The sequence below is a fragment of the Eptatretus burgeri genome, chromosome 8 (assembly GCF_056783735.1).
Source record: "Eptatretus burgeri isolate ZD-2024b chromosome 8, Ebu_testis_v1, whole genome shotgun sequence".
In the NCBI taxonomy this organism is placed as follows: domain Eukaryota; kingdom Metazoa; phylum Chordata; class Myxini; order Myxiniformes; family Myxinidae; genus Eptatretus; species Eptatretus burgeri.
The window spans coordinates 22987306-23012898 of NC_140968.1; the positions used below are offsets into that span (position 1 = coordinate 22987306).

The window sequence follows — 25593 nt, forward strand, 5'->3', positions numbered from 1 at the left end:
TGGAGAGGGGCAGGACAGCCTGGAAGACTGTGCTACCCAATGGCAGCTGGTAGCCAATGTAGGGTCTAGACTCTAGAGAGTGGTCCTTGTGGTTTAAAAATAAACGTCGGTACACAAATTCTGGTGCCATAGATTGGAGTTTTAGTTGTCGTTCCATTTGTGTATCAAGTTCATGTAAAGCAGGAATTTGTTTGCCTCTTGACCGGCTGATTCATTCCATTCAATTATTCACGTCTTGTGTCCCCCCCCCCCTTTGCATTCATTGCATTAAATAAACATTTTAACCAAAAGAAACGTCTTCCTGACTTCTGCCTTCTCGTGTGCAAAGCCGCCAAATTACGCTTGTATTTGAGCGATCCTTGAGGGAAGTCATATGGTTGGTTCATGACTGCGGTGTAAATTTGGTTAGTTTGGCGATCTTCATGGGTTGTACAAATCCCCGGCGTGACGGATCACATTAATCAGACCCGTCGACGTGACAATGCTCATCCTCAAAATCCATTTATATTGGTGGGGGTGAGGCTGACTGGTGCTGAACTTCTGATTCGCTCTGTCCACAACACTCCTCCACTGCTCTCTTATGACCATCCATCCATCTCCACCTTTCTGACATCCATCTTGACACAATTCTCCCATCTCAACTGCGGTCTCCCCCAACTTTCTCCGACATATCTGCACTCTTCGGAGGTCTATCTTCTTCCATCCACTCCAGGTGCCCTGCCCATTTCAGCTGCCACTTTACAAATCTTCCTACCAAGCTCATCAAAACACTGATCTCCTCCCTCAGTCTGTCCATCCTCATTCTATCCACCGTTCTCACTTCTACAATCTTCCTGACCCAAATGTTCTCACTGGCCTGCAGCCTCTGTTGTTGCTGCTTCGTCAGTGCCACCATCTCCAGACCCTATTAGGTACGTGCTGGCACTACACACGACCTCGGGACTTTTCCTTTTCACTTCCTCGATATCTTCCTGTTAAACAATAAAACTTGTATATTGAACAATTTCCAGGTCAGATTTCTCATTTGCTGCTGAGATTTCAATAACTTTTGACCCAGCAATGTGTTTACATTGTCCATTCATAATAATCAGCATAATATTATTTACATCAAATCAAAAGCACCTGTATGAGGCAGTTCAGTTCTGTTCTTGCTTATGGCAGCTTGGCTGCTAGGGTAGCTATCATTTCTTGGAAGCACAGCTGTTCCATTGATGCTGTGACCCCATATAAGTACACTGGCGCTCATTTTGCTGACTTCAGAAGGTTGACAGGCTGAGTCAACCCCACCTGGGGTTAATTCAGCAGCCAACAGGGCTTCAATCAGGACCCGAAGATCCTAAGCCATCCACCCTAACCAGGAAGCCCACACCAGGCTTTCTGAGGCAGTTCACTTAACAACATACGAATCATTAGGCTTGTGTACCATGCACTCGTGGAAATGCACGAAATGGTGCAAACCTGGTATCAATGACATAAAGTGTCCGTGTAAATATAGTGTGAAATATATTAACCTTTCAAAAGATTATGCCGAAATATAATCACGTACTGTACACACCTGGCTGCCATGAGACCCAGTAAGGCCCATGCCGTGCAGTGCACTTGAGCCTCTTGGCTTTGGATGTAATTCCGCTGTTCACACGATTCAAAATCCTCTCCCCAGCCGCCACACACCATCTGTCGTCTCACCAGAAAGTCACATCCTTTCTTTACAGCTGGTACAGCAGGCCTGAAAAACATGCAACCAATGCAGCTGCAAACTCGGAGCAGATAGGATATGCACCAGACTAGGTAAAGGTAAAATGGCCACTTAGGCTGAGCACTTGGGATACGTTTGACAAATCTCACCTGGTGAATACGAGTGTAAATTTGAGTGGCGATGCCTTGTCGTCTGCAAGTATCTGAGGAATTGTCTTGAAAGATGACGGATGCAGAGTCAACTCTGGCTTGAGAGGCAAGCTTAAAAACGTGCTCAGTGCAAGACTAATTAACGGCTAAATGTTCCACTAAGAAGCTCCAGTCTCCAGATTTCCTCCAAGGATTCATCAAGGAAATGTAATATGTCAGGCGTTCAAATAGTTCGACAAACGAGATACTCACAATAGTCCGCGACACACCAAAAAAAGTATGAAGAAATTTATATCTCTGTGCCTTCGAACATTCTCCTATTCATTCTTTAGATAATATACTACTCATAACAGTACCAGTGGACTGCACTTGCATTATACAAGCAGATAAAGAAATCAATTATCGTGTGCAGACTCTGGTTGCATCGTTTTCTGGGGGTGCCGCTGATGCAGTGCCCTCTATTACCAGTGCGCTGGTACTCATTTCATTGACAGACTGAGTCAATCCCACCTGGTGTTAATTGAATAGCAACAGGGACTCAAACTCAACACCCTAAGATCATAAACCAGCCACCTTAATCCCTTTATGCCAACATTGGAGATTGAAGAAGATGTCAACAAAAATTAAATGAAGAAGAAGTGAGCAGTTTTAGGTTTATATTTATGCACAGTTCAAGCTCCGCCCCTATCCCGACTGAGAGAGTGACCTGCCACCGGCACAGTCCAAGCTCCACCCCGATCCCAACTGAGAGAGTGACCTGCCACCGACACAGTCCAAGCTCCACGCCTATCCTGACTGAGAGAGTGACCTACTACCGGCACAGTCCAAGCTCCACCCCGATCCCAACTGAGAGAGTGACCTACCACCGACACAGTCCAAGCTCCACCCCTATCCTGACTGAGAGAGTGACCTGCCACCGGCACAGTCCAAGCTCCACCCTGATCCCGACTGAGAGAGTGACCTGCCACCGACACAGTCCAAGCTCCACCCCTATCCTGACTGAGAGAGTGACCTACCACCGGCACAGTCCAAGCTCCACCCTGATCCCAACTGAGAGAGTGACCTGCCACCGACACAGTCCAAGCTCCACCCCTATCCTGACTGAGAGAGTGACCTACCACCGGCACAGTCCAAGCTCCACCCCGATCCCAACTGAGAGAGTGACCTGCCACCGACACAGTCCAAGCTCCACCCCTATCCTGACTGAGAGAGTGACCTACCACCGGCACAGTCCAAGCTCCACCCCGATCCCAACTGAGAGAGTGACCTGCCACCGACACAGTCCAAGCTCCACTCCTATCTTGACTGAGAGAGTGACTTGCCACCGGCACAGTCCAAGCTCCACTCCGATCCCGACTGAGAGAGTGACCTGCCACCGGCACAATCTGAGCTCTGCCCCGATCCCGACTGAGAGAGTGACCTGCCACCGGCACAGTTCAAGCTCCGCCCCAATCCCGGCTGGGAGAGTGACCTGCCACCGTCACAGTACAAGCTCCACCCCGATCCCGACTGAGAGAGTGACCTGCCACAGGCACAGTCCAAGCTCTGCCCCTATCCCGATTGAGGGAGCAATGCTCCACCAGCCAACGTTTGTTGGATATTGTCATTCACTGACATTTACAGACAATCTTGTGATTTTCTTCTGTAATCGTGGCTCGGAGCTACATGCATACCAAGTTTCAACTTTCTAGCCCACCGAGAAAGTACTAAATATTAATATGAGTGAGTGACAGTGGAGATAGAGATTTCATATATATATATATATATATATATATATATATATATATATATATATATATATATATATATATGTAAATATTTTCTTTATAACTGCTCACTCACTTATATTATATTAATACATGTTATTTTTGTTTTTTAAAATAATTAAACGTTGCCATATGTTGTACTATTGTGCGTAACTCGCTCGTATAACTTTTTGAACGTCCCTCTTATGAAGGTTTTCCAAGCAATCTTTTCGGGATGCAAAGTAGGGGAATGAGACTTCCCAGGTTGGATGTTACTTGTGTTTTTGGCCAGATTTCTTTCCGGTCTATGACAGAAGACATGGAAGCAATCACAGATCGTGTTATAGGGGTAAACAATAGGACATGAAGAGGTTAAGTAAGAAGGGAATTGCCTTAGAGATACCAGTTTCCAGGAAGGATCACAAAGGAAACAAAGCTAACTGCTGGTCGAGTGATGAGAAGATCAGGCAGCCAAGAGTGAAGTTGATTTTGAGAAGACAAATCAAAATCTTATCAACGAGGTACAAGACGGTCTTAAAAAACAAAGCATGGAAAATGTCTGGAGAAACACCTCAATCAGTTGTTGTTGAGGTTCAGGATAAACCAACTATTGCCCCCTTGACAATGTGATGAGAACCTCACTTGAGCTTTTTTCTGAGTGCAAAATCAGACAGAAGGACATATTCAGCCATTGTTGGTGAATGCATATCAGACTTTGATGCGGCTGTGGTGTGGCTGGGCTTTATTGAGATGTGGCTGTGCTTGCTGCTGTTATCCCTTTAATTTTTTTCCGGCTGGAGTGCTGGCGATAACTCATACTTCGTGTCGAAAGACACAATGGGATCTTTAACGTGAACCGGTTAAGGCTGGGTGGGCTAGCAGAGGAGTCTTGACTTAACGTCCATCTGAAGGAAGGTGTACTCATTGGTGCAAGGCCCCTGCCTGCGAAGCACCAGTCCGACCGTTTATAGTTGGGTCGAGAATCAAACCCAGACTAGACATTGCAAAGGCGTTTGCTACCTTTGCACCATCCTGATGAACACACAGCGTTGGACTACTGGGACAGATTAGGAAGCAAAGTTGGAGAAGAAGAAATTATTATTTAAGGACTTCAGTTATGATGAGTGAAGCCTTAAAGAACTGGAAGGGCACATGGTAGAGCGCATTCCTCCACCACACAATGCCTGATCCAGGAGAACATATTGGGTCCAATAACTTTTTGAGATATCGTGCTGTATATCGTCTTTGGCCCTATCTCTCTCAATGGTGAAGAATCACTTTTAAAATTCTAGTCGTTGGATCTTATGGACCTTCACTAAAATCTACTCAGTTTGAAAACTTCACCAAAAATGAAAACATAACCTCCTTCCACCTTTGGTGGCGGAGGTAATGAAATCTTGATTTGTTTTTTTTCATCCCACTCCCGAAAATTCTTCACCATTTTTAAACTCTTTATTGATCAATTCGTTCAAATGTTTATCAAACAGTCAGCAGTATTTCAAGTTTTAAAATAGAACGTTCTCCGTGATGCTGGTGTTAAATACGGTTGGTTTTGTGAAATGTTGTATTATATCCGATGGCATTCAGCATTTCGACGTGTTTCAACATTAAATGGTGAGTTCAATGTGAAAACTTTTTATGATGTACATTTAAGGGACGAGACCTCACAGGATGGCCTGCTTAACATGTTTTCTGAAGGGCAAAATTACCCTGCATCTCCTTTGTTCATGCAACGCTGAGTCATCAACATCACTTACTGTTGTTGTAATCCGTGTGGATTCGTACCTAAGTGAAAAACACACTCACCGAGTCCTGGCATTGCCTTCGACCAATCTTGGCAGTGCAACGTTGGAGTGTCTGCTCAGAGTCTGGGACGTCGGCGGTTCAAACACCAGCCGAGTCTGACCAAAGATTTCAAAAAAAATCTTGTCCGGCCTGCTTCCTCGCTTGACGCTCAGCATTTAAAAAGGATAGAGCACGGACAACCAACCATCGTTTCGAACAACTTTTGTGCGTGCTTGGTCAGTCGATGAGCTTGATTACACCGACCGATTTCCTCCAAAGCGACGCAACTGGACGGTCTTCTTGTGGATGATCCGTTGGTGCATGTGGATGGTTTGTCGTCTAAAATCACGTCTCTTCATGCCCCGGCGCGTCATAGTTCCTATTTTCCGCTGGTGTGGATGCCCTCTTGATGCAACTGGATGCTTTGAGCCCCGCTGAGCCAATCAGAGCAAGCACCAATGCCTTACGCTTTCTTCCAAAACAAAAATGGAGAACTTCTGGACTGAAGAACACGAGGATGAGCTTATTTGGCGATTGAAGGGGGAAAAAAAAACCTGCTTTGTATGATATTAAATTCAAAGGCTATTTTAATTGTATTTCTAAAAATAAGGCCCTAAGTGAAAACGAGGGGAAGTCTTCTGCCTCCAATCCTGGCATAAATTATCCGAAGCCCGTTGGTGTGCAGGCCGCAGAAGCCATGGTCGGATTCACAGCTTCCCCTTATTACTACGACCTCATCGCCTCCGCCTGAGTAGCAAAACCTCCAAAATTGCAAGACAATTCTGACAGTGACATTGTATTGTTCTTTTGTTATGGTCCTGCACATTAAATACACATGCCAGAGGGACTAATCATTAATTGCCTTCTTGGTTTTCTGGCAAGGTACGACTGTCAGTCTAGAGGCATCGCTCGGTGTGTCCTCGTGAATTGTACGTGCGAAAACTTGTCACTATTCCCCATAATTATTCCATGACCATGCAGTTGCATCACATTGGAATAAATCAGTTGGTGTGGCCTGAGCCTCATAGCCTCCTCCGATGATAAAGTTCCCTGTAAGGAACTCATATTAAGGACACAATTAATTATGGCTTGTTTGCTTTAAAAAAAAAAATCATAAGCAGGGTGTTGCCACAACACTATCCTTCAGAGGAAATCTTAAACCCACCCTCTCTTCGCTGTCTTTCAGATGCAGAATGGGGCTACAAGTTAGCAACAGTTCTTACAGGGGTGCAGCAGTGCCTTGATGCAGTGCCCCCTCGAGGTTAGAGCAGAAATTTGGAATTTGTTCAGGCTGCCAGTGAGAGTTCACCGACTCTTCAGGAAGTGACATTGTGGGATCTTTAATGTCCACCAACTAATACTGGTGAATGGGACACCCAGTTCAACGTCTGTCGAAGGTAAGGTACACACATTGATTCCTCTGCCTGCCTGTGAAAAAAACGGGATGACAGTTCATAGCTGGGTCGAGATTCGAACACAGGCTAGACATCCCGGAGGTAAGCGTGCATACCTCCATGCTATACTGCCATCTCATCACATAGCATTCACTCGGACACATTAAAGATACTATGGTATCTTATTTTTGTTAAAGTGTAGACATTGTATCTCAGAACTACTGCTTCAACAGCACCCTGTATGCAACAGGGTAACAAATTTTCTGGAACGCATCGTTTCAGCTATGAAGCATCAGTGACCAAGTCATTCGCACAAAGATCACAATCCCCCCCTCCCCCCAGATGGTTATGGAAGCAGGTCAGGTCAGGTATGCGAGCATGCGCCGGAGCAACACCTCACTGCATCCACTTTCCGCCAGAACTCCAGGGGCCTCCATCTGGCCATCCCCCAGGCAGATGCCTGGCCCACCCCTATCTCCTTGAGATGTTGATCAACCTGCTGCAGCCACGAGGCACGTGGTCAGCCCATTGGCCTCCTTCACTCACGAAGCTCCCTCGCTGAGAGAATCTGGTGAGCAGGATCAGCGTCAGGAAAACGAGCCACATGTCCAAACAGCCGCAGCTGACGCTCACGGACTATGCAGGTAACAAATCTAATCCGAGTCTCTCTCAGCAACTGCTCGTTGGACACAAAGTATGACCAGCGATAGCCAAGGATTCTCCGAAGAGACCTGCTACCAAAGAAATCAAGTCTCCATCTCCGATCCTTGGTCAGAGTCCAAGTCTCACATCCACAGAGCAAGACTGGAAGCACCAAGGACCTGAAGACTCGGACTTTCGTCCTCCCTCACAGGTACCAGCAGCGCCACACCCCTAATCAAGTGAATCCATGACCCCCCAGGCCCGACCCAGACATCTGTTGACATTGTGGCTCACAGCCAGCAGAAATATGAATATCACTGCAAAGGTAAGTGAATCTCTCCGTAACCTCAACAACCTTGCCACAAAACAGGTACAGACAGGATAGCAGCATCCAAGGTGTCATTGAAAGACTGGATCTTAGTTTTGACCCAGGAAACCCGTAATCCCAGTGGCTCTGACTCCTCATTCAGCACCTCGAGGGCCCCCAAAAGGATATCTAGAATCTCTGCAAAGATGACTGCATCATCTGTGCAATGAAGGTCAGAGATCTTGACATTCCCAAACGATGCACCGCAGCTTGATCTCTCCAACATCCTCCCCACAATCCAGTCCATACAAGTGGTGAAAAGTGTGGGGGCCAGTACACACCCCTGACAAACTCCAGTAACAACTGTACATAAGTCAGAGATGGTACCACCACATCTCACAGCACTCTCAGTACCAGATTAGAGTTCAGACATCAGATCGATCAATTTTGGTGGCACTCCACGAAGACCAAGAATCCTCCAAAGCACATCCCGATTCACTGAATCGAACGCTTTACAGAGATCAACATAGGCTGCATGCAGCCCCTGCCGAAACTCTCGTCTGCGTTTGTTGAGGACCCGAAGGGCAAGGATACGGTAAAATCCTTGACCTCTTTGGTGTAAAGCCTGACTGCTCTGGACGCTGGTGCTCAAGCAGATGGTGGTGAACCCTATCAATAATTATCCGAGCAAAGACCTTGCCCGGCACTGAGAGCAGTGTCACCTCTTGGTCGTTGTTGCAGTCCTGATGATCACCCTTCCCTTTCCAGAGAAAGACAACAAGGCCTCTCTTCCAGTCAGTTAAGATTATGCCTTTGTTCCAGGCAGAGCACAGAATTGCATGCTACGACATGAGCACAGCATTTCCACCAGCCTTGAGAAGTTCAGCATGGATGCCACAGATCCCTGGAGCTTGAACCCATTTCAAGCAGTTCACCGCAGCCTGTGTTTCCACAACCAAAGGTGGACCAAAGCTGATTGGAGGGTCAGCAATCGGGACAGTAACACCCCTGACATCCAACTCAATAGCTGGTGGATCAGCCTGGGACAACCACTCAAAGTAACCGGCCCAGCGGGCCTTCACTTCGGACTGCTCCGTCAAGAGGCCACCACCCTCTGCTCTCACTGCAGTACACCGAGGGACGGGCTTGGACGAACGAAATTCGCGAATTCCCCTGTAAGCAGGACGAGAATCACTTGACTACAGATGATGCTCTACCCCCTCACAGATTCCTCGCACAAAGGCCTCCTGGTCCACCCTTAGTGCACGAACAGTTTTACGCCTCTGCTCCCTGAACAGCTCAGCTCTGCCACTCAGCCTGGTCCTGTGACTCTGGTCAATGGCATCCAGTGTCCCTTGAGACAAAATTCTTCTTTGCCCTACAGTGAGTTCAAAGATATTACAAGGAATTACAAGGAATTAAGGCACAGGAGGAGGCCATTCGGCCCACCATGCCTACGCTACACCAATACCAGATGGAATCAATCCGTCGATACCCCTTACCTTGGTGTGCAGCCATTTTTTTTATTTGTTTTTTTTTTATTGCAACACTGGTACTCATTCCACCGACCTCAGAAGGATGACAGGCTGAGTCAACCCCCTGTTGTTAATACAGCAGCCAATGGGGCTTGAACTCAGGACCCGAGGATCCCAAAGCCACCCCCCTAACTGCTAAGCCAACACCAGGATCAAGCTACTGTCAACATCAAGGACGGTGGTCTTGAAGGCACTTCACAACTCTTCAGGATCCCCTAAAGCACCCAGACCCCCCAATCTCCACTCAGCCTGTTCACAAACTCCTCAGCTACCCTCTCATCCTTGAGCTTGCCAACATCCAGCCTCGGCTGGGATGGTGCCATTCTCCTGGATTTAAGATGCAACTTCAGAGTTGCCACAACATGCCGGTGGTCAGTATTGAGGAACTGCGCACTCCGGTAGACCCTGCAGCTCTGGATAATCCTCCAGCAACCATAAACGAGCACATGGTCAATCTCCTTTGCCACACTGCCAGCATTGGAATTCCAAGTCCAGCAATGAGCCTGTGGGTGCTAAAACCATGATCCAGCCACCCTAAGTCCATGACTTCTTGCAAAGTCAAGAAATTTAGTGCTATTCTGATTCACAGTTCCAGGCCCATGGGGACCAACACATGTCTCATAACCATCCCTATCAGTTCCAGTTGATGCATTGAAATCCCCCAAGACTCGAAGAGTATCTCTCCTGGAGCACTGATCAACGACAGACTCAAGCGTGGCGTAGAATGCATCCTTCATGGTGAGATCATTCGCCTCAGTCGGAGCACATCCAGAGACCAGGGAAATGACACCGAAGGAGTGATGGATCCTTACTCTCATAATATGCTCGTTGACCTCAATTATCTTTGGAGTCAGCTCATTGGACACAGCTACAGCAACTCCTTGGGCATGGTAATCATCAGAGCGACCAGACTAATAGGAGGTGTAACCAGCCGCCATGATCTCCCTGCAATCTGGTCTCCGAGTCTCAGAGAGTGCTGCAATACCGATGTCCAAACGCTTGAGCTCAGATGATAACAGAGACAGATGATCATCCTCTCTTTGGGATCGGATATTCCAGGCACCCACCCGAAGGGACCGCCTCAAGTTAACCCAAGGAGATCGCCCTCTGGTGGTCGACACCTCAGCACCACCCTGACACACACTACCGTAATCTGGCCAGGGAAGGTTGCCCCGTGGTTTCCTTCGTATCATCAAAGACTGGGGGTCCCGAAGGCTTTGCCCCAATCCCCTCATCCAGTGAGCTGCCCTGGAAAGGGAATCTGCACAGGAGGTACTCCCACGGAGTGGGTTTTCAGACTTTTTAAATGCTTTTCGTATGTTTTGCGGAATGAAGGGTTTTTACGGTGGCCGCAGTGCAAATCCTGCCACAAACCTCCAGATAAAAAAGTAACCCACTTGCAGGAGGACGTCCACAGACACAATTGGGCACGAGATATGGATGGGCATTGGCTCACAAGGAGCTGCTCCGCCCTTTGACAGGTTTTGTTTTTCATCCTCCTTGGTGTCCATATCGTACACCCTCCTCACGAAGAAACTTGGTGGGGGAGATGGTTAAGTCGCCGACAACCCGACCATGGAACAGGTTAGTACAGGTTTACATGGTACCTGTAGCAAGTCACAGATCTAATCTGACCTGACCTTATGGAAGCAATTACTATTAAATAAATAAAAAGACATTCACTTGTTTTTCCGAAGGACATGCTATTCTGCAGTTTCCAAAATAGATGAATTTGAAGAAACTTCTGACACACACTCTTCAATTTAGCACAATATGTGCTGCTGTGCATGACTTTAAGAATCCTGCCACACATGATGTTCAAACAATAAGGGAGAACTCACGAGTTTGTATAGTTGTGCCCCATGCAAGCAAAAGCCTCCAGGCCGAACCACGTGCCGTAGGTAAAGCATACCGCCCAACTCCTGATGATGAGGTGCAGGTTAGGATTACCATGCAGGTTACGATCATCTGACCTCGCTGTTGCCATTATACAGGGCAAAAGGGAAGAACAAACAAGGTTCTGCAGGCTTACCCTTCCCAAGAGCCGTCTGGACGTTGCCTCTGTTGACAGAACTCTAATCCTCTCTTCAGTACATCCCTGCAAACAATCATGATAGGTTTTTACACAAATCCTCTTAAGTGTGGTCTTCCCCTGAAAGTTCTTCATTAGTTGAGGCCAGATTTTTGAATTCATATTAACTCACCAGAAGCACCCACAAGCCATTCTGAAACAGCAAAATAGTTCCTCCAAACCTTCCGGTACATTCTAGTTCTGGTTTCTTCTGAGAAACATGGAATGTCGTTCTAGCTTAAGCTCGTTCACAAATTGTTCAGGTTTATTAAGCTCGTTCACAGTGGGAAGAGGCATTCACATCGTCATTTGTAACATTTTCTCCAGGAACCTTTCATGTCGTTTGGAGGAGAGTGGGGGGCAAGTTGTTCACCTGTGTATTGATCTATCCTCCTCTGTCCATTTGTTCAACATACTCAACATATTTCATTTGAAATTGCACACTGTGCTGTCAAGCAGAGAGCTCATTGGTGTGGATATTCAGGATACTGAACATACAACCAGGAACAAGAAGGTTATACTTGGAGGGGGTGGAGGTAGAGGTGGGGGATCTTGTTTACCCTTCCTGCCAGGGGGCATATTGCCATCATTCTAATACAAAACAGCAGATCATGAGATTTAAACCTGTGCCATTCCCATCACTAACACAGAAAGGTAACATTGTTCAAACAACGAGTATAATGTCTCCCCATCTTATACCGCCCTCCATCCTTCCATCCCTCTCGGTAGCGTCCACCCACCCGAACACAAAGTAAAGATATTCCTTGATGCTGTGAAATTACACACACTCTTCCAATGAAGCACTCACGAGATGGCAGAAGAACAATACTCGGGAAAGTTTTCTTTCCAGAGCTTGAGGGCTTGCATTACAGCAGAGGTGCACTCCACGTATGTATAGTCTATCATGATGTCACCTGTGCAGAAGAAATGGACTTGCACTCTGTCAGCAATTATGACCAAGTGTTTAGAAAAATGTTTATAATTGTCCTGATCGTTAAACTTTAGTTCAGCTGTGGGGAAAGGTAAAGACTTAACGCTTAAGATGCCATTTGAGACAAAGACAAATGACACAAAGTACATTTATCATGACACGAGCAGGTCAAGAGGATTTTAATTTGCAAGAAATGGGTGATCATGGTTTTGATTATTATTCATCCGCAGGTTGTGTTACGGTTGTTTGAAAACAGTGGGAAAAAAATTATGTTTATGTTCTCGGGTAGAGGTTATTGGGGGCAGCCAGACATAGTGGGAGGATGCAATGATCACTTACCAAACACCTCAGAAGGGTTCAGCTTTTCAAGCAGCCAACCACCTCGCTTGGTTTCATACGTGGCGAAGCCACCATCGGGGTTTCTCATACTTAGGAGCTGCCAAAAGGTGATATCGCTTTAAGAAGACCATAATAAAAACCCACTCTGATCAATGAGATGACGGAATTAAAATTTATTGGTGACAATCAGCAAAGTCAAACTCAATGCTCTTAATGAAAGGAATAACATATTAAAACTAGAAGGGCACTTGGTAGAATGCATACCTCCACCATGCATTGCCTGGTCCAGTGGAACATATCAGGCCCAATACATTTTTAAAATGTGCTTTATATCATTTTTGGCCCTATCAATGGTGTAGAATCACTTAGATATTAATTAATTCTCGTATCCGGTTCAGGAATCGGATCTTCACGAGAATTGAATCAATTCGTCAAACACTCAACGTATCCATCAAGTTTCGTCCGACTCCATCACCAAATTTTTGAGATACCGTGCTATATATCGTTTTTGGCCCCATCTTTCAATGGTGAAATGAATCACTTTAAAAATTCAAGTAACCGGATCCGGATTTAGATCATCACCAAAACCAAATCAGTTTTTCTTGTCACACACCCAACCTGTCCACCAAATTTCATCCGAATCCATCCATAACTTTTTGAGATATCCTGCACACAAACAGACAATAAAAAAAATGTCATGCAGAGCACAATACTTGCAAAATCCACCCCCCTCTTCAAAGGTTACCAAGGACACATCAAATTGTCCATTTCATTAAGATTAAAATTGACAATCTTAATCAAAGCTCAGGTCAATCGGATGAAAATTGATTCTTTTTCAGATTAAATTTTATAATTTTAGAAGTTTGACCTTGAGTTAACCTTTGACCTTTTAACCTCAAAAATAGTTGCTTTCCCAATTCAGTGATGGACTATGCAAATCCTGTTCAACTTTCAAGTTATAGGATGTAAATTGACGATTTTTCAGTTGAAAATTGATGATTTTAGAACTTCGACCTTGAGTTGACTTTTGACCTTTTGATCTCAAAAATAGTTAGGTTCCCAATTCAGTAATGTACGATGCAATTGCTGTTTAATTTTCAAGTCAATCAGATCAAAATTGAGGATTTCAGAAATCTGACAAATTTGTCGACCTTTGGCATATGTTGACCCTTTGACCTCAAAAACAATAGGCTTCTTGCTTCTGACAAAATCTACCATGTGGTGACGTTTCGTGAAGATTGGTTTAAAATTGTGACCTGAAGGTGATTGACAAACAGACAGAGAGGGGTGAAAACATAACCTCCTTCCACCTTCGGTGGCAGAGGTAATGAAAACATGTTTTATGTGTCTTTATGGGGCCATTTTAATTTCCCATATAGTCTATTCTTATGTTATCCTGCTTTGGACAAGACACCATTTGGACAAGACCAAATGTAATTGTAATAAAAAAAAACATCGTTTTTACAGCCATTTTTCCCTGCTGAGCAGGGGTTAGCTTTTTTGTGGGCTCCATGCAGGCCCGTAGCCAGGGCTCAGTATTAAGGGGGGCATATGAACTGGATGGGGGGGGGCACAATTATTATATTTAATTTTTTGATAACCTGGTATATTATTGTATTCATGCAGCATTGACGCATCTATACTGAGGTTGCCGTGGCATACGAACCAAATTGATCTCAGCTCGATTTAATATGTTCTGATGTTTTTGGCCTAAAATTATTCAAATGCAGGAGAGCCGCAACAAACTGGCACATTCACAATGCAGATATTCAATGATTAGACAATTGGCACCAATTCAGGTGCACTAATACAAGGTGTTGTCAAGAATTGGCATTAGAAAATTAATATACCAGAGATACAATGACTAAACGGGGGAGGTTAGCACCAGAATCAGTGCACTTTGAAATAAGATACAGTCGGCTATGACCTGCGATTATCACGTTAAACTATCAACAGCAAATACGACCAGCCTGAAGATACCACAAAATCCGCATTTAAAGCAGTCAATTACACAGAGGTAAGGTTATGCACAAAGCACTAGATATGTGATATGCAAATCACCAAACACAACATTTAAGTTAAACATCAGAAATACAAAGCAGACGACCACGGCGGGTGCTGACCACAACCACACTGCAACCACAACCACACACGCATCACCAGCAGTCACACACACAATCTGAACTCCTCGTATAGTTTTTATACCACTGTACTTGCTGTCAGAAGAGCTGCAGGCGACGCGTCTTGGTGCGGAATCTTCTGAGGACCTTCTCCTTCTATTAATTCAGGCATTTACATGTGAGGTCTCTCTCGAAGGCCAGCTGTACCAGTTGTGCCTTGCGTGCATGTCGCATGGACCGTCGGTGGTCAGTGAAAACATTCCTCAATGTTGAGAATGAGTTTTCACACATGGCAGTGGACACACCAAATGTTAGTCCAAGTCTCATAGCAGTCACTACACTTGGCATGGCTTCCAGCGTTTTGTGGTATGTTGAGGAGTTTTTGTGTTGTCCATCTCTCGTTTGGTTGCTTTTCTGTCTGTGAGCGAATAAACTGCTTTACAACCACGCACTCTGTTTCACTGATGGTTGACTTTGTTAATGTCATGATGTGCTGGAGCAAGTGGGGATCCAAAAACGTGCCATTTTCAGGATTCAAGGCAGCGAGTGAACGGGCGAGTTGTGTGTTGCGCTCACTGAAGCGCTGAGCGATCTCGCCAAGCACAGTGTCAATTGCGCTGTAAAAAAACCCTCTGCAGTTCCGTCTTGTCATTGCCGTTGTTTTGTCCTGTAGTCTCCAAAACTACAAACTGTTCCAAGTTCTTATGCATTGTGTGTCTCCGTTTTGGTGGTGCAGGTGTAGAAGTGCGAGCATCGTTGGCCTTGTTCCACAGATCAGTGAACTCATCCTCAGAGCGGAGTTTCTTCACACACTCTGCAGCACTCGCCACCAGCTCCAACCCCGTTAGCAAGTCCATGTCCTCTGCCTGCAAGAGTCTGTTAGGGCCACCTAACAACATCAGCAGTTTTTGTACAAAGATAGCAATGAACATGAAGGCAGGCCCAGAGACTTCCCGCAAAAGCCCAACAGCCTCCATCCTCATCTCTGCACCGTAGGTGCGCTGTGCATCAATCTCCGACAGTAAGGATGTGATATCCTTTAAAGATCCTATGATCACAGACACGGTGGCTAAATGTCCTGTCCACCTTTGATCAATAAGTCGTTTTAACCGCTCACCTTTATACTGTGCAGCAACAGTGGGCTTTCTGAAGAATTTGTACAGGCAACAACAAACCTCGAGGAAATCAGTGACAGCTTTCTCTGCTGCCAGTGCGTGGATAACTACCAGATGGAGTTGGTGATTTAAGCAGTGCACATAGGGGATTTCTCTTTCCAATATATCTTGCAACAACTTTTGCACCCCACCGTGCTTCCCAGCCATTACCGAAGCACCGTCGTACACCTGACTTCATATTTTTGATGTGTCAAGTCCTGTTTTTGTCAGCTCTGCAATTATTAGGTCTGTCAATGTTTTTGCATCTCCAGCGTCGGCTGTAGCTATTGTGAGTAGACGCTCTGTTGCTTCATTTGATGCCGATACAAAGCGAATGATGATTCATATGTTCTCACATTCAGTAAGGTCCCTCGTCCCATCCACCTTGATGGTAAACCACGATGTGCCTACTTCTTCCACGATGGCATCCGTCACAACATTACTCAATGTGCAGATCAGTTCATTCTGCATTTCCGGACTAGTATAGCTTGCGTTTCGTGGGATATGCTTTATTATTTTGGCGAGCTCGGTGTCTTTTTTGAGTGTGTAGTTTAAAAGCGAGAGAAAGAGCCCACTGTGCCCATCTGACATATCCTCAAATTATCAAGGCTCCCTCTAAAAGGTATCTGATTTTCGGCGAAAAATCCCACAACATCTATAAGAGCAGACACATAGTACCAGTTTCTATTTAGCTGGTCAGCATTGAGGAGTGTGGAAATCTCCTTTCCACAATCTATGCGCCTCTCATTCTCCTTCCACCTCAAAACACAAGTTAAATGTTCCTTTGAATTCCGGTAGCCTCGCACTGTGAAAGTAGAGTCCACTGGGCCGCGTGCGGTGTTAAACTTCCTACATGGATAGCAGAATGCTGCATCTGTCTGCACACTGTATTCCAGCCATTCATTAGTCTGGTACCACGAGGACACAAACAAGCGACTCTTGTTCTGAAACAAATGGCCAGGGTACCGCTGTAGAACAACTTGATTCGGTCTCTCACTTCCAAGATCATCGGGAAGCGGCTTGACAGTCACACCCGATCCCGAGGTCGCAGCCGAGCGTGGCAACTCGGCTGTCTGCGCTGGGGCTCCAGCCGCAGGGCTGACGTTGCTGGCTTGGCCAGTTTGGCCAGCTTCTGTCGGTATTTCATCGACATGATCGTCTCCTCCTCCTCCTCCTCCTCCTCCCACAACATGTCTTTCATCATCTTCTTTATTTTCGTCGGTTGCATTTTTTTCCTTTTCTGAGCCATTTTCGTATATCCATCATCCACGTCTTTTTCTCCTGCTGCGAGTTCGCGCTCTCCGTGACTCGTCCCTCATGACTCGTGTCACTAATCTCACGACTCACGACATTTGATGGTTGACGGTTGTATTTATTAAATGATGCATGCATCAAAAACAGGTTTTATCTGCATAATTTCAAATGCAAGCACGATTGCAAACACACCTATTTTTAATTTTTATTATAAAATTACTTTTGTAAGATGGAGGGTTGTGAATGTCACGCGGTGCACGTGCACTTCATCTTTAATTATGTAAATTTATGTCTTTTCCTGAATCATATTATCATATTATGACTATATTACATTTATACCTAACTTACAACCAATCAGGTAACCTGCTTAATAGGGCCTCCATATAAAATACGCTGATTGACTATTCCTTAAAACTAAATGATCCACGATATATATAACCACCCACAGCATCGACATTCGACACGAGGTCTTGCGGCTGTCTGTTGTCTTGGCTGCTGGCGTTGGTGCTTGCGTTATTATCTTTTATCTTGTGGGCTTGGACTGTATTGTCTTGCCAATTGCTTTTGGAGATGCGCTGGGAAGTGCACACTTATCTCTTGACTGTTATTCAAAGAAGGATATTATTAAAGAACAGTTTATCCAAGAAGGCCTCATTATTCACCACGTTGAATATCTGGAATAAGGGTTTTAGTTCACACAGGTGAACTCTTAAACAGCAAGGAGTTCACAGTGGGCGCTTGTCCTAAAACACTAAGTTGTACACAGGGTGCAAAAGGGCATAAATGGGTGGCGTACAAGTGGGGGGCACCAGATGTGCCATGGGGGGCATTGCACCCAAATGCCCCCCCCCAAGCGATTGGCCTGGCTCCATGCAATCATGGTTCCCTTCTTGAGGCAATGTTTTATGACCAGATGCCCTTCCTGACGCCAACCCTGACGCCAATTCCTGACGCCTCTTACGACACACAGGGATATGGTACACCTATTCTAACCGGGGCATACACCAGGAAAAGTACACTGGTACTCATTTCGTCAACCTCAGAAAGATGACAGGCTGAGTCAACCCCCTGGTGTTAATTCAGTGGCCAACGGGGCTCAAACTCAGGACCCTAGGATCCCAAGCCAGCCACCCTAACCACTAAGCCCTAACTAACCACACCAGGCTTACAAATGTGAATGTGATTGTAACTATACTACTATAAATGTTCTTCATGTATTTCCTTCCCATATCTGTGATGACTTTTCCTTTGCTCTTCGTAAAATTGTAAGTCAAATGATCAAGTGCAGGTTGTTTTAATGCACCATTTGATAGGACAATATCAAGAATGTCGATTTAATTTGGAATTGTCTGCATCCTTTATCCCGACTCAGCAGTGTAATGATTTGAGCGTCCGCTCTAAGTCTGAAAGGTCAGTGGGTCGAACCCAACCCTAGCATAGTCATAACAAAGACAAAAAATGGTACGTGCTGCTTCCTTGCTCGATGCTCAGCATACAAAAAGGATATAACATGGACAAATAACCGTAAGTTGGCATCCATTGCACAGGCTTTATGGGCTTTATGGCCTTAATGCGTTGAAGTTTTTCGTCTGGTAACCATTATTAATTACAAGCAGAAAAGCCTGTCAAAATGATGGGTGACCCTTTTGTATTTTCACACTATTCAGCCTTGAAAACTTGGGATAAAACCAAAATTATGCACAAAAACCTTGATTTATTAAACAAATTGTTCATCCCTTTATTTGAGCGGTGTATAGGCCACAGACCGCTGCCTCGATTGCTCCCAAAAAAATAATAAATAACCCGGGTTACATACATGAAGCAAAAACATGCCTACTCCCTTGTGTGCATATATAATGCATTGTGGTTATATAACTCAGATAATAATTCAAATTGCACTGGCCCATGGGCTGACACCAGAAGCGTGTTGCACTGCCAATCGGCTTGCTTTTGCTTGCCAAGCCAACCGTTCCTCATCAACCATTTCGTTGGAGTGCTTGTTTGAGTGCTTAAGCCACTTGGCGAGTGCTCCACAAGCTGATTGGTAATGGAACGCGCCTCAGAGGCCTGAGGCCTAATGCGCCTTTACAAAATGGCTGACGTATAATTTTTTTTCAGGTTACAATTGTGGGTGGAGTCGGGGCAGCTGTCCAGCCAATGGGGTGAAGGCAGTCCATCCACACACACGCACATACATACACACATACTGTGCATACCTCCATTATAGTACGATTATTTATTAACAAATCACATATAATCATATACCAATTATAATCAAGGATCCATACTACCTATTGAACTCAGCACCTGCACCTCATACCCGACTCACAGCTTCACAAATGAAAGCAGCTCAGATTAAATAAATAAAAAGTAAAAGGAATAAAAAACATGATTAACTATCAATAAAACCTGCCAAGAAATTAAACTCTTACCAGAAATAAACCTTTTCTTAAGATGTTCATGCAAGGTTTTGTGTAAATGATTAATTAGTTAGGAACCCTCCCACTAGTTTACAAAAGATACTGTTACGGCTGTGGAAATTTGCAACACAGCAGAAAGGTCCTCAGGTTAGATATATCGATAAGTCAATGTGTAGTTAGTCCACACCCGTTGTTTAGAGGGAATATGTGTGATTCATCCGGGCTGCGACGCTTTGAGTTAGCCATTTTACTTTCTCTATCGTTATTTTGGACCAATAATCCTCTAACAACTCAAACACCACCACCTTCGCCTCTTTACCTCCACAACTCCATCCCGCAAACATCGCTTCACCGCCATTCCCAAACAACGCCCGCCAACAACCAAACCACCACAGCAAACCCCCCACCACCTTCGCCTTTCTCCTTCCACAACCATCGGCCACGCCACCTGTCAACACCGAACGTCGTGCTGTTCAGGGCCCGTTCGGTGATTCTTGCCGAACGCGTTAAGCCGCGAGAACAAATGGATGCCTTTACGGGAGGGAAATCGGATCACGAGAGGCTCACGCCTCTTTTTGCCCGACCAATGGCGAAACGTCGGGTGGTGTGGCCCCACCCCCAAGCGCGAAGCGTGTGGACTCCTTTTAGGAAGGAAATCGGATCAGGAGAGGCTCACGCCCCTTTTTGCCCGACCAATGGCTCAACGTCGGGTGGTGTGGCCCCACCCCCAAGCGCGAAGCGTGTGGACTCCTTTTAGGAGGGAAATCGGATCAGGAGAGGCTCACGCCCCTTTTTGCCCGACCAATGGCTAAACGTCGGGTGGTGTGGCCCCACCCCCAAGCGCGAAGCGTGTGGACTCCTATTAGGAGGTAAATCGGATCAGGAGAGGCACACGCCCCTTTTTGCCAGACCAATGGCTAACCGTCGGGTGGTGTGGCCCCGCCTCCAAGCGCGTTTTGATCCGCAAATCTACATACACGCTCCTCCCCCGGTCTATAAAGACGCGAGCACAAGGCGACTCGCGTGTGCTGTGTTGGGCTGGCTGGTCAAGTGAAGATGGAGGTCGTGGAGTTTGAGTCGTGTGTTTGTGGGGATCGGACGGCGAAGGGGACGGAGCTCGGAGTTGAGGTCGAGGGACGAGTCACAGAGTGAAGCAGGGACGTGGAAGAGGGCTCAGGGACGAGAGTTCGGAGTCTGTGCGGTCCCAAGGCCCCGCTAGCAGGACGGAGCGTCCGCCATTCCCCTCTCTCCACCCTGAGCATCAACAATTTCCCCTATCCGCGCTGAGATAGTGCCGGTAACCCCATCCGTTCCTCACCCCAACCGTGGTGTCAACCGACCAACACGTGCCTGCGCAACGCACGCCTAAGAGCCCTGTCACACCTTGACGTTTTACCCAGCAATGGCAACGTATAAAAATGTATGTAAAACGTTGGCGTACGCTGAAATTTTGATGTTTTTTTAAGTTTTGGACGTATTCATAACGAGTTGGACGTATGCATAATGTATTAGTAACGTACACAGAACGTTTCAATCACATATAGAGAACTTAGACCAACGAATGATTCGCGTGTTGTGGACGTTCACAACCTACGCCCAATGATAGTCTAACGTATGCATAGCGCGCTGCACGCATCGCCGATCACGTGGCGTAGTTTATTAAAAAGCTGCCACACGCCGATTCAAATCATAACCGCCTGAGAATTGGAAGTGTCAACATCGCAGTCACACCTTGACGATTTAGCCAGCGTATGCCGACCTCTGAAAAATTTGTCTAAAACGCTGGCACACGTCGAATACGTTATGGGTAAGTTGTGTATACGTTAAGAGCACGCTGAAAAACACTGCCATACATTGTAATACGCCTTGTACGTCGTGAAATTTCAAGCATGCTGAAATTTTTACGACGTACTCGCCGTATGGCTCACACGTTCCGCTACGCTGGGAATAAGTGGTAGGCACGATATGCGATCGCTGACACACGTCGACACAAGTTCCTTGTAAGTTACTCATAAGTCGAAACACGTCGAGGTAATGTTAAGTATACCCGGAACTTATTTTCTCCATCAAGGCACATTTTCTTTTTTTTCTCCTGGCTCCGTGAAGGCAAGTGACAAAATATCTGAAGTTGTTGTTGTTGTTGTTTTTTTTTAGTCTATCACGGATTTTAAAATATATTCGGACATTTGCTTTTAAGCTTCGACGTCGACGTGACAATATCCTCAAACAGAAAATATTCACAGAGGAGGAACTAAGAATAAGACGAGCAAACTGAAGAGGCAATCGGACGTGACGTAACAGCACGTGATGAAATATCGGAAGTTGGTGTTGTTGTTTTTTGTTTTTTTTTAAACGCTGCCAATACACCATTATACGGTAGCTGTAAATTTGAAACACGTTCAGTAAGTTATGTGGTCGTCCGGAAGACGTCAATCAAATACGTCTACGTACGTCAATATGCATTGGAGGTACGTTACTCATAGATTCAAAGCACGTTACTCAGGTTAGAAATAAGTTTTGGGTACGCTAAGCATTACCTCGACGTGTTTCGACTTATGAGTAACTTACAAGTAACGTGTGTCGACGTGTGCCAACGATCGCATAACGTGCCTCGGCGTGTGTCAACGTTCGTGTAACGTGCCTACAACACGTTACTCATAGGTTATAAATAAGTTTCGGGTACGCTAATCATTACCTCGACGTGTTTCGACTTATGAGTAACTTATGAGTAACGTGTGTCAACGATCGCATAACGTGCCTACAACTTATTCCCAGCATATGCGGAACGTGTGAGCCATACGCCGGCATACGTCGTAAAATTTCAAGCATGCTACAATTTGCGGACAACCGCAAAGTAGGACGATTAAAGCCAGTGTACTACGACGTATGGCAGTGTTTTTCAGCGTGCTCTTAACGTATACACAACTTACCCATCACGTATTCGACGTGTGCCAGCGTTTTAGACAAATTTTTCAGAGGTCGGCATACTCTGGCTAAATCGTCAAGGTGTGACAGCCCCTTAAAGGAGCTCACAGACCACGCCAGGGGCACGGAGTCAGGCACGTTACGCTGACATTGCGGCTAGCCCGCCATCGCGCCACGACGGCGCGGGTAAGACCCCTTCGGTCTCGTGGACCTGGCCGCTCACCCAGGTCCCACGTACATTTGGTCCACGGACCTGTCTGCCCCCTTGCCTGTGAGGGTGGCATTCATTTGCTTTTTGTGTAAATGTGTGTGTGGCGCCAGTCTTTTAAGTAAACCTGAATAAGTGCTTGCACATTGCTGTATTCGGTGGTAACTCTTTTGCTTGCTTTTACTGTATGACTGTTATATGTGCATTTTTTGTATGGCTGTGAATACGTGCTTGCCGTGTGTGTGTGTGTGTGTGTGTGTGTGTGTGTGTGTGGGTGTGTGTGTGGGTGTGTGTGTGTGTGTGTGTGTGTGTGTGTGTGTGTGTGTGTGTGTGTGTGTGTGTGTGTGTGTGTAATAAAATTGCTTGTCGAACTGTTTCCCATTTCGTTGCGTCCTTTCCTTTGTTTGAAAGTTCCATCTTGCATCAGGTAAGGGATTGGTAGTGGGTGTAGACACCCAATAAATAATCTGAACCGTCGAGGTCGGTGATAACTCCGCTCGGTTATCCCTGCAGCACTGAATGAGCCGCTTAAGCGGTTCGTGTCCGGAGTCGACCTACGGCATGGTAAAATTCCTCGGTACGCTACCCGCGCGGGTACTTAGGTATATCAACATTCGGCGATTCACCCTATTTCGCGTGGGTAGAATGCGGACTGGGTTGTGGTGAGGTTAACCCCAACCCGTGACTAGCTCCTGGCGGTAGTTCCAGGAGGGTCACGACTGAATTGCCCGTCCCGGTGGGTGAGGCGGCTGCTATTAGAGTTGCGCGGCTGATCGCACGCCAGGCGGGCCAGAATTCCTAACAATACGTTCACCCAAAATTTGCGTGTTTATCATGTTTTTGGATCCTTTTTATTAATTATGAAAATCTACATAAGGCTTGCACAGCAACATCGTCCTCTTACCACATCCACAGCCTGTTTCAAGCGCTCGTATGTGATGTGGTACTTGAGACTCGGACAATGTGTCCGCAGAAGTATTGCGGCTTTTAGACCCTCTGCGGTGCAGTCAGCTACGATCCAACCGCAGTCCCTCGTGCTGAATGGAAATCCACCCTGCAAAGGAAACCATCCAAACACATTTCATTTCAACATTACTTAACACACTATATGCACATGTATCATTAACCATTGGTTACCAATAATAGTTAATCATAAAGCAAGAGACGATTAACTCATTTGGCTCATTAACCAGCGATTACCATGAATGAACGTCTTGAAAACTGATCGTGTCTCATGTGAGTAAATATACACTGGTTATACCATCCAAATATGGATTAAGAATACACAAGTTCACCACACAATGGAGTCTCAGGAAACTATTGATTACTGATCTAGTAAGTTTACATTTATTTATTTGCATGCAGCCTGTGGCTGCTTGGCTGCATCATCTTCTGGGGGCACGGCTGTGCCACAAATGCAATGTCCTGTTACCAATAAGCTGGTACTCAACCCACCTGGTGTTAATTCAACGAATTTTTTATTTAAGGGGCTTTAACTCAAGACCCTAAGATCTTAGGCCAGCTACCTTAACCGATAAGCCAACATCAGGCTATGTTTACATTAACCACTGTCTATCTATCTTGTGAGACCTCGTATTCAGCACCCACAAAAAGCTGATTTAAACGAGGGTCGGTTGAAGTGTTTTTGGTTAAAATCCTGTTCATTTTGTCAAATTACTTTTAAAATCACTTGAATTTACACGTCACCATTGGCGTGCTTTAGTTCATTCTATAAGGCTCACAACAAATTTGTGTCCATCCTGAGGAATACCAGAATACATCAATTTACAAATGTCAACGCTAAACTCTCAAACCAAGCTTCTTCCTCCAAATCATGGTGGAGCCTTGTCAAGATTTCCTGGGGTGTAAGCTCCCCCTCCATCCCCTGCCTCACTTCAAATGGCAATACTGCAGGTTAGGACCATCTCCTTAGACATATCTCAAGCATTCGACACATTCTGAAATACGACTTTGCTTGCCAAGCTTTCTGCCTGTGGCATACAAGGTTACTTTCATTCCTGGATGTCTAACTTCCTATACTGGTGCAGCCAACGTGTTGCTGTCAACGGAACCCTCTCCTCCCATCTCCTCGTGGAGGATGAAGTTCCCCAAGGTAGCGACTTGGGCCTAGTCTTGTTCGTCATCGACATAAATGATCCCTCTGATGCTCTGGAAAACCCTCTTCCTTTTCGTAGATAACTTCACATTGTGTTGAGAGTACCCCCATCCCTCTGCTAAGCAGACTGTAGCTGTGTCACTCTTTGCAAATCCAGAATTGATTTGATGCTGGTCTGATAAATGACCCATATCTGTCAATCCCTTAAAATTTCTGTCTCACCCTATCACTCCAGAAGGATCATCAAACTGACCGACCTATGTCCATGGTCATACATTGGAAGAGGTTCATTTTTGACCCTCTAGGCCTTGCACTGGCCTCAAAGCCAGCTGCAGACTGGGCATCCTCCGTCGATCCAAGTCTTTCCTTGGAAAATCAGAGCAACTGACAGTGTATAGGGCCTTTGTGTATTGCTGAATGGAGTATTGCTCTCCCTTATGGATTGGCACACCAGCATCACATCAGTCTATCCTGAATTTTATGGAATTTAATACTGCTTTGCCATTCTTGCACCCTCTCTTTCTGCCATATTCAGTCTGTCCTGATTTGGCCACGTCCTATCAGCATCGGAGTCAGCAACATCACTCCCATCTAGAAGAAGGATGCAAACACTATTTCTTCTCAACTACAGACCAGTGAGCTCTTGACATTATTAAAATCTCCCACGATAAGGCTGAAGCAGAAGTCGGTTGCTTTCACATCGCAGGTATGTTGTTGGTCTCTCCGTTCTTGGTAGCCTAATCTTTGCTATCACCTCTCGACTCTTTCAGTCCTCTTACACTACGCAGCATCTCCAAGATGC

At 45.8% G+C, this 25593-nt stretch overlaps 1 protein-coding gene across 11 annotated transcripts in view; it reads right to left on the reverse strand.

The window, feature by feature from the left end:
- Positions 1–25593, reverse strand: part of LSS (lanosterol synthase) — a 113693-nt gene that overhangs the window by 4939 nt on the left and 83161 nt on the right. For 10 of the 11 annotated variants that reach the window (XM_085891130.1, XM_085891127.1, XM_085891137.1 and 7 more), the window contains 6 exons: positions 23580–23729; positions 12595–12691; positions 12133–12238; positions 11286–11351; positions 11095–11175; positions 1556–1726 (listed from right to left, as the gene is read on the reverse strand). In XM_085891130.1, the coding sequence (XP_085747256.1) occupies positions 1556–1726; positions 11095–11175; positions 11286–11351; positions 12133–12238; positions 12595–12691; positions 23580–23729 (671 nt within the window). The remainder of the gene's footprint in view (positions 1–1555; positions 1727–11094; positions 11176–11285; positions 11352–12132; positions 12239–12594; positions 12692–23579; positions 23730–25593) is intronic. The other variant, XM_085891134.1, reaches the window with a different exon arrangement.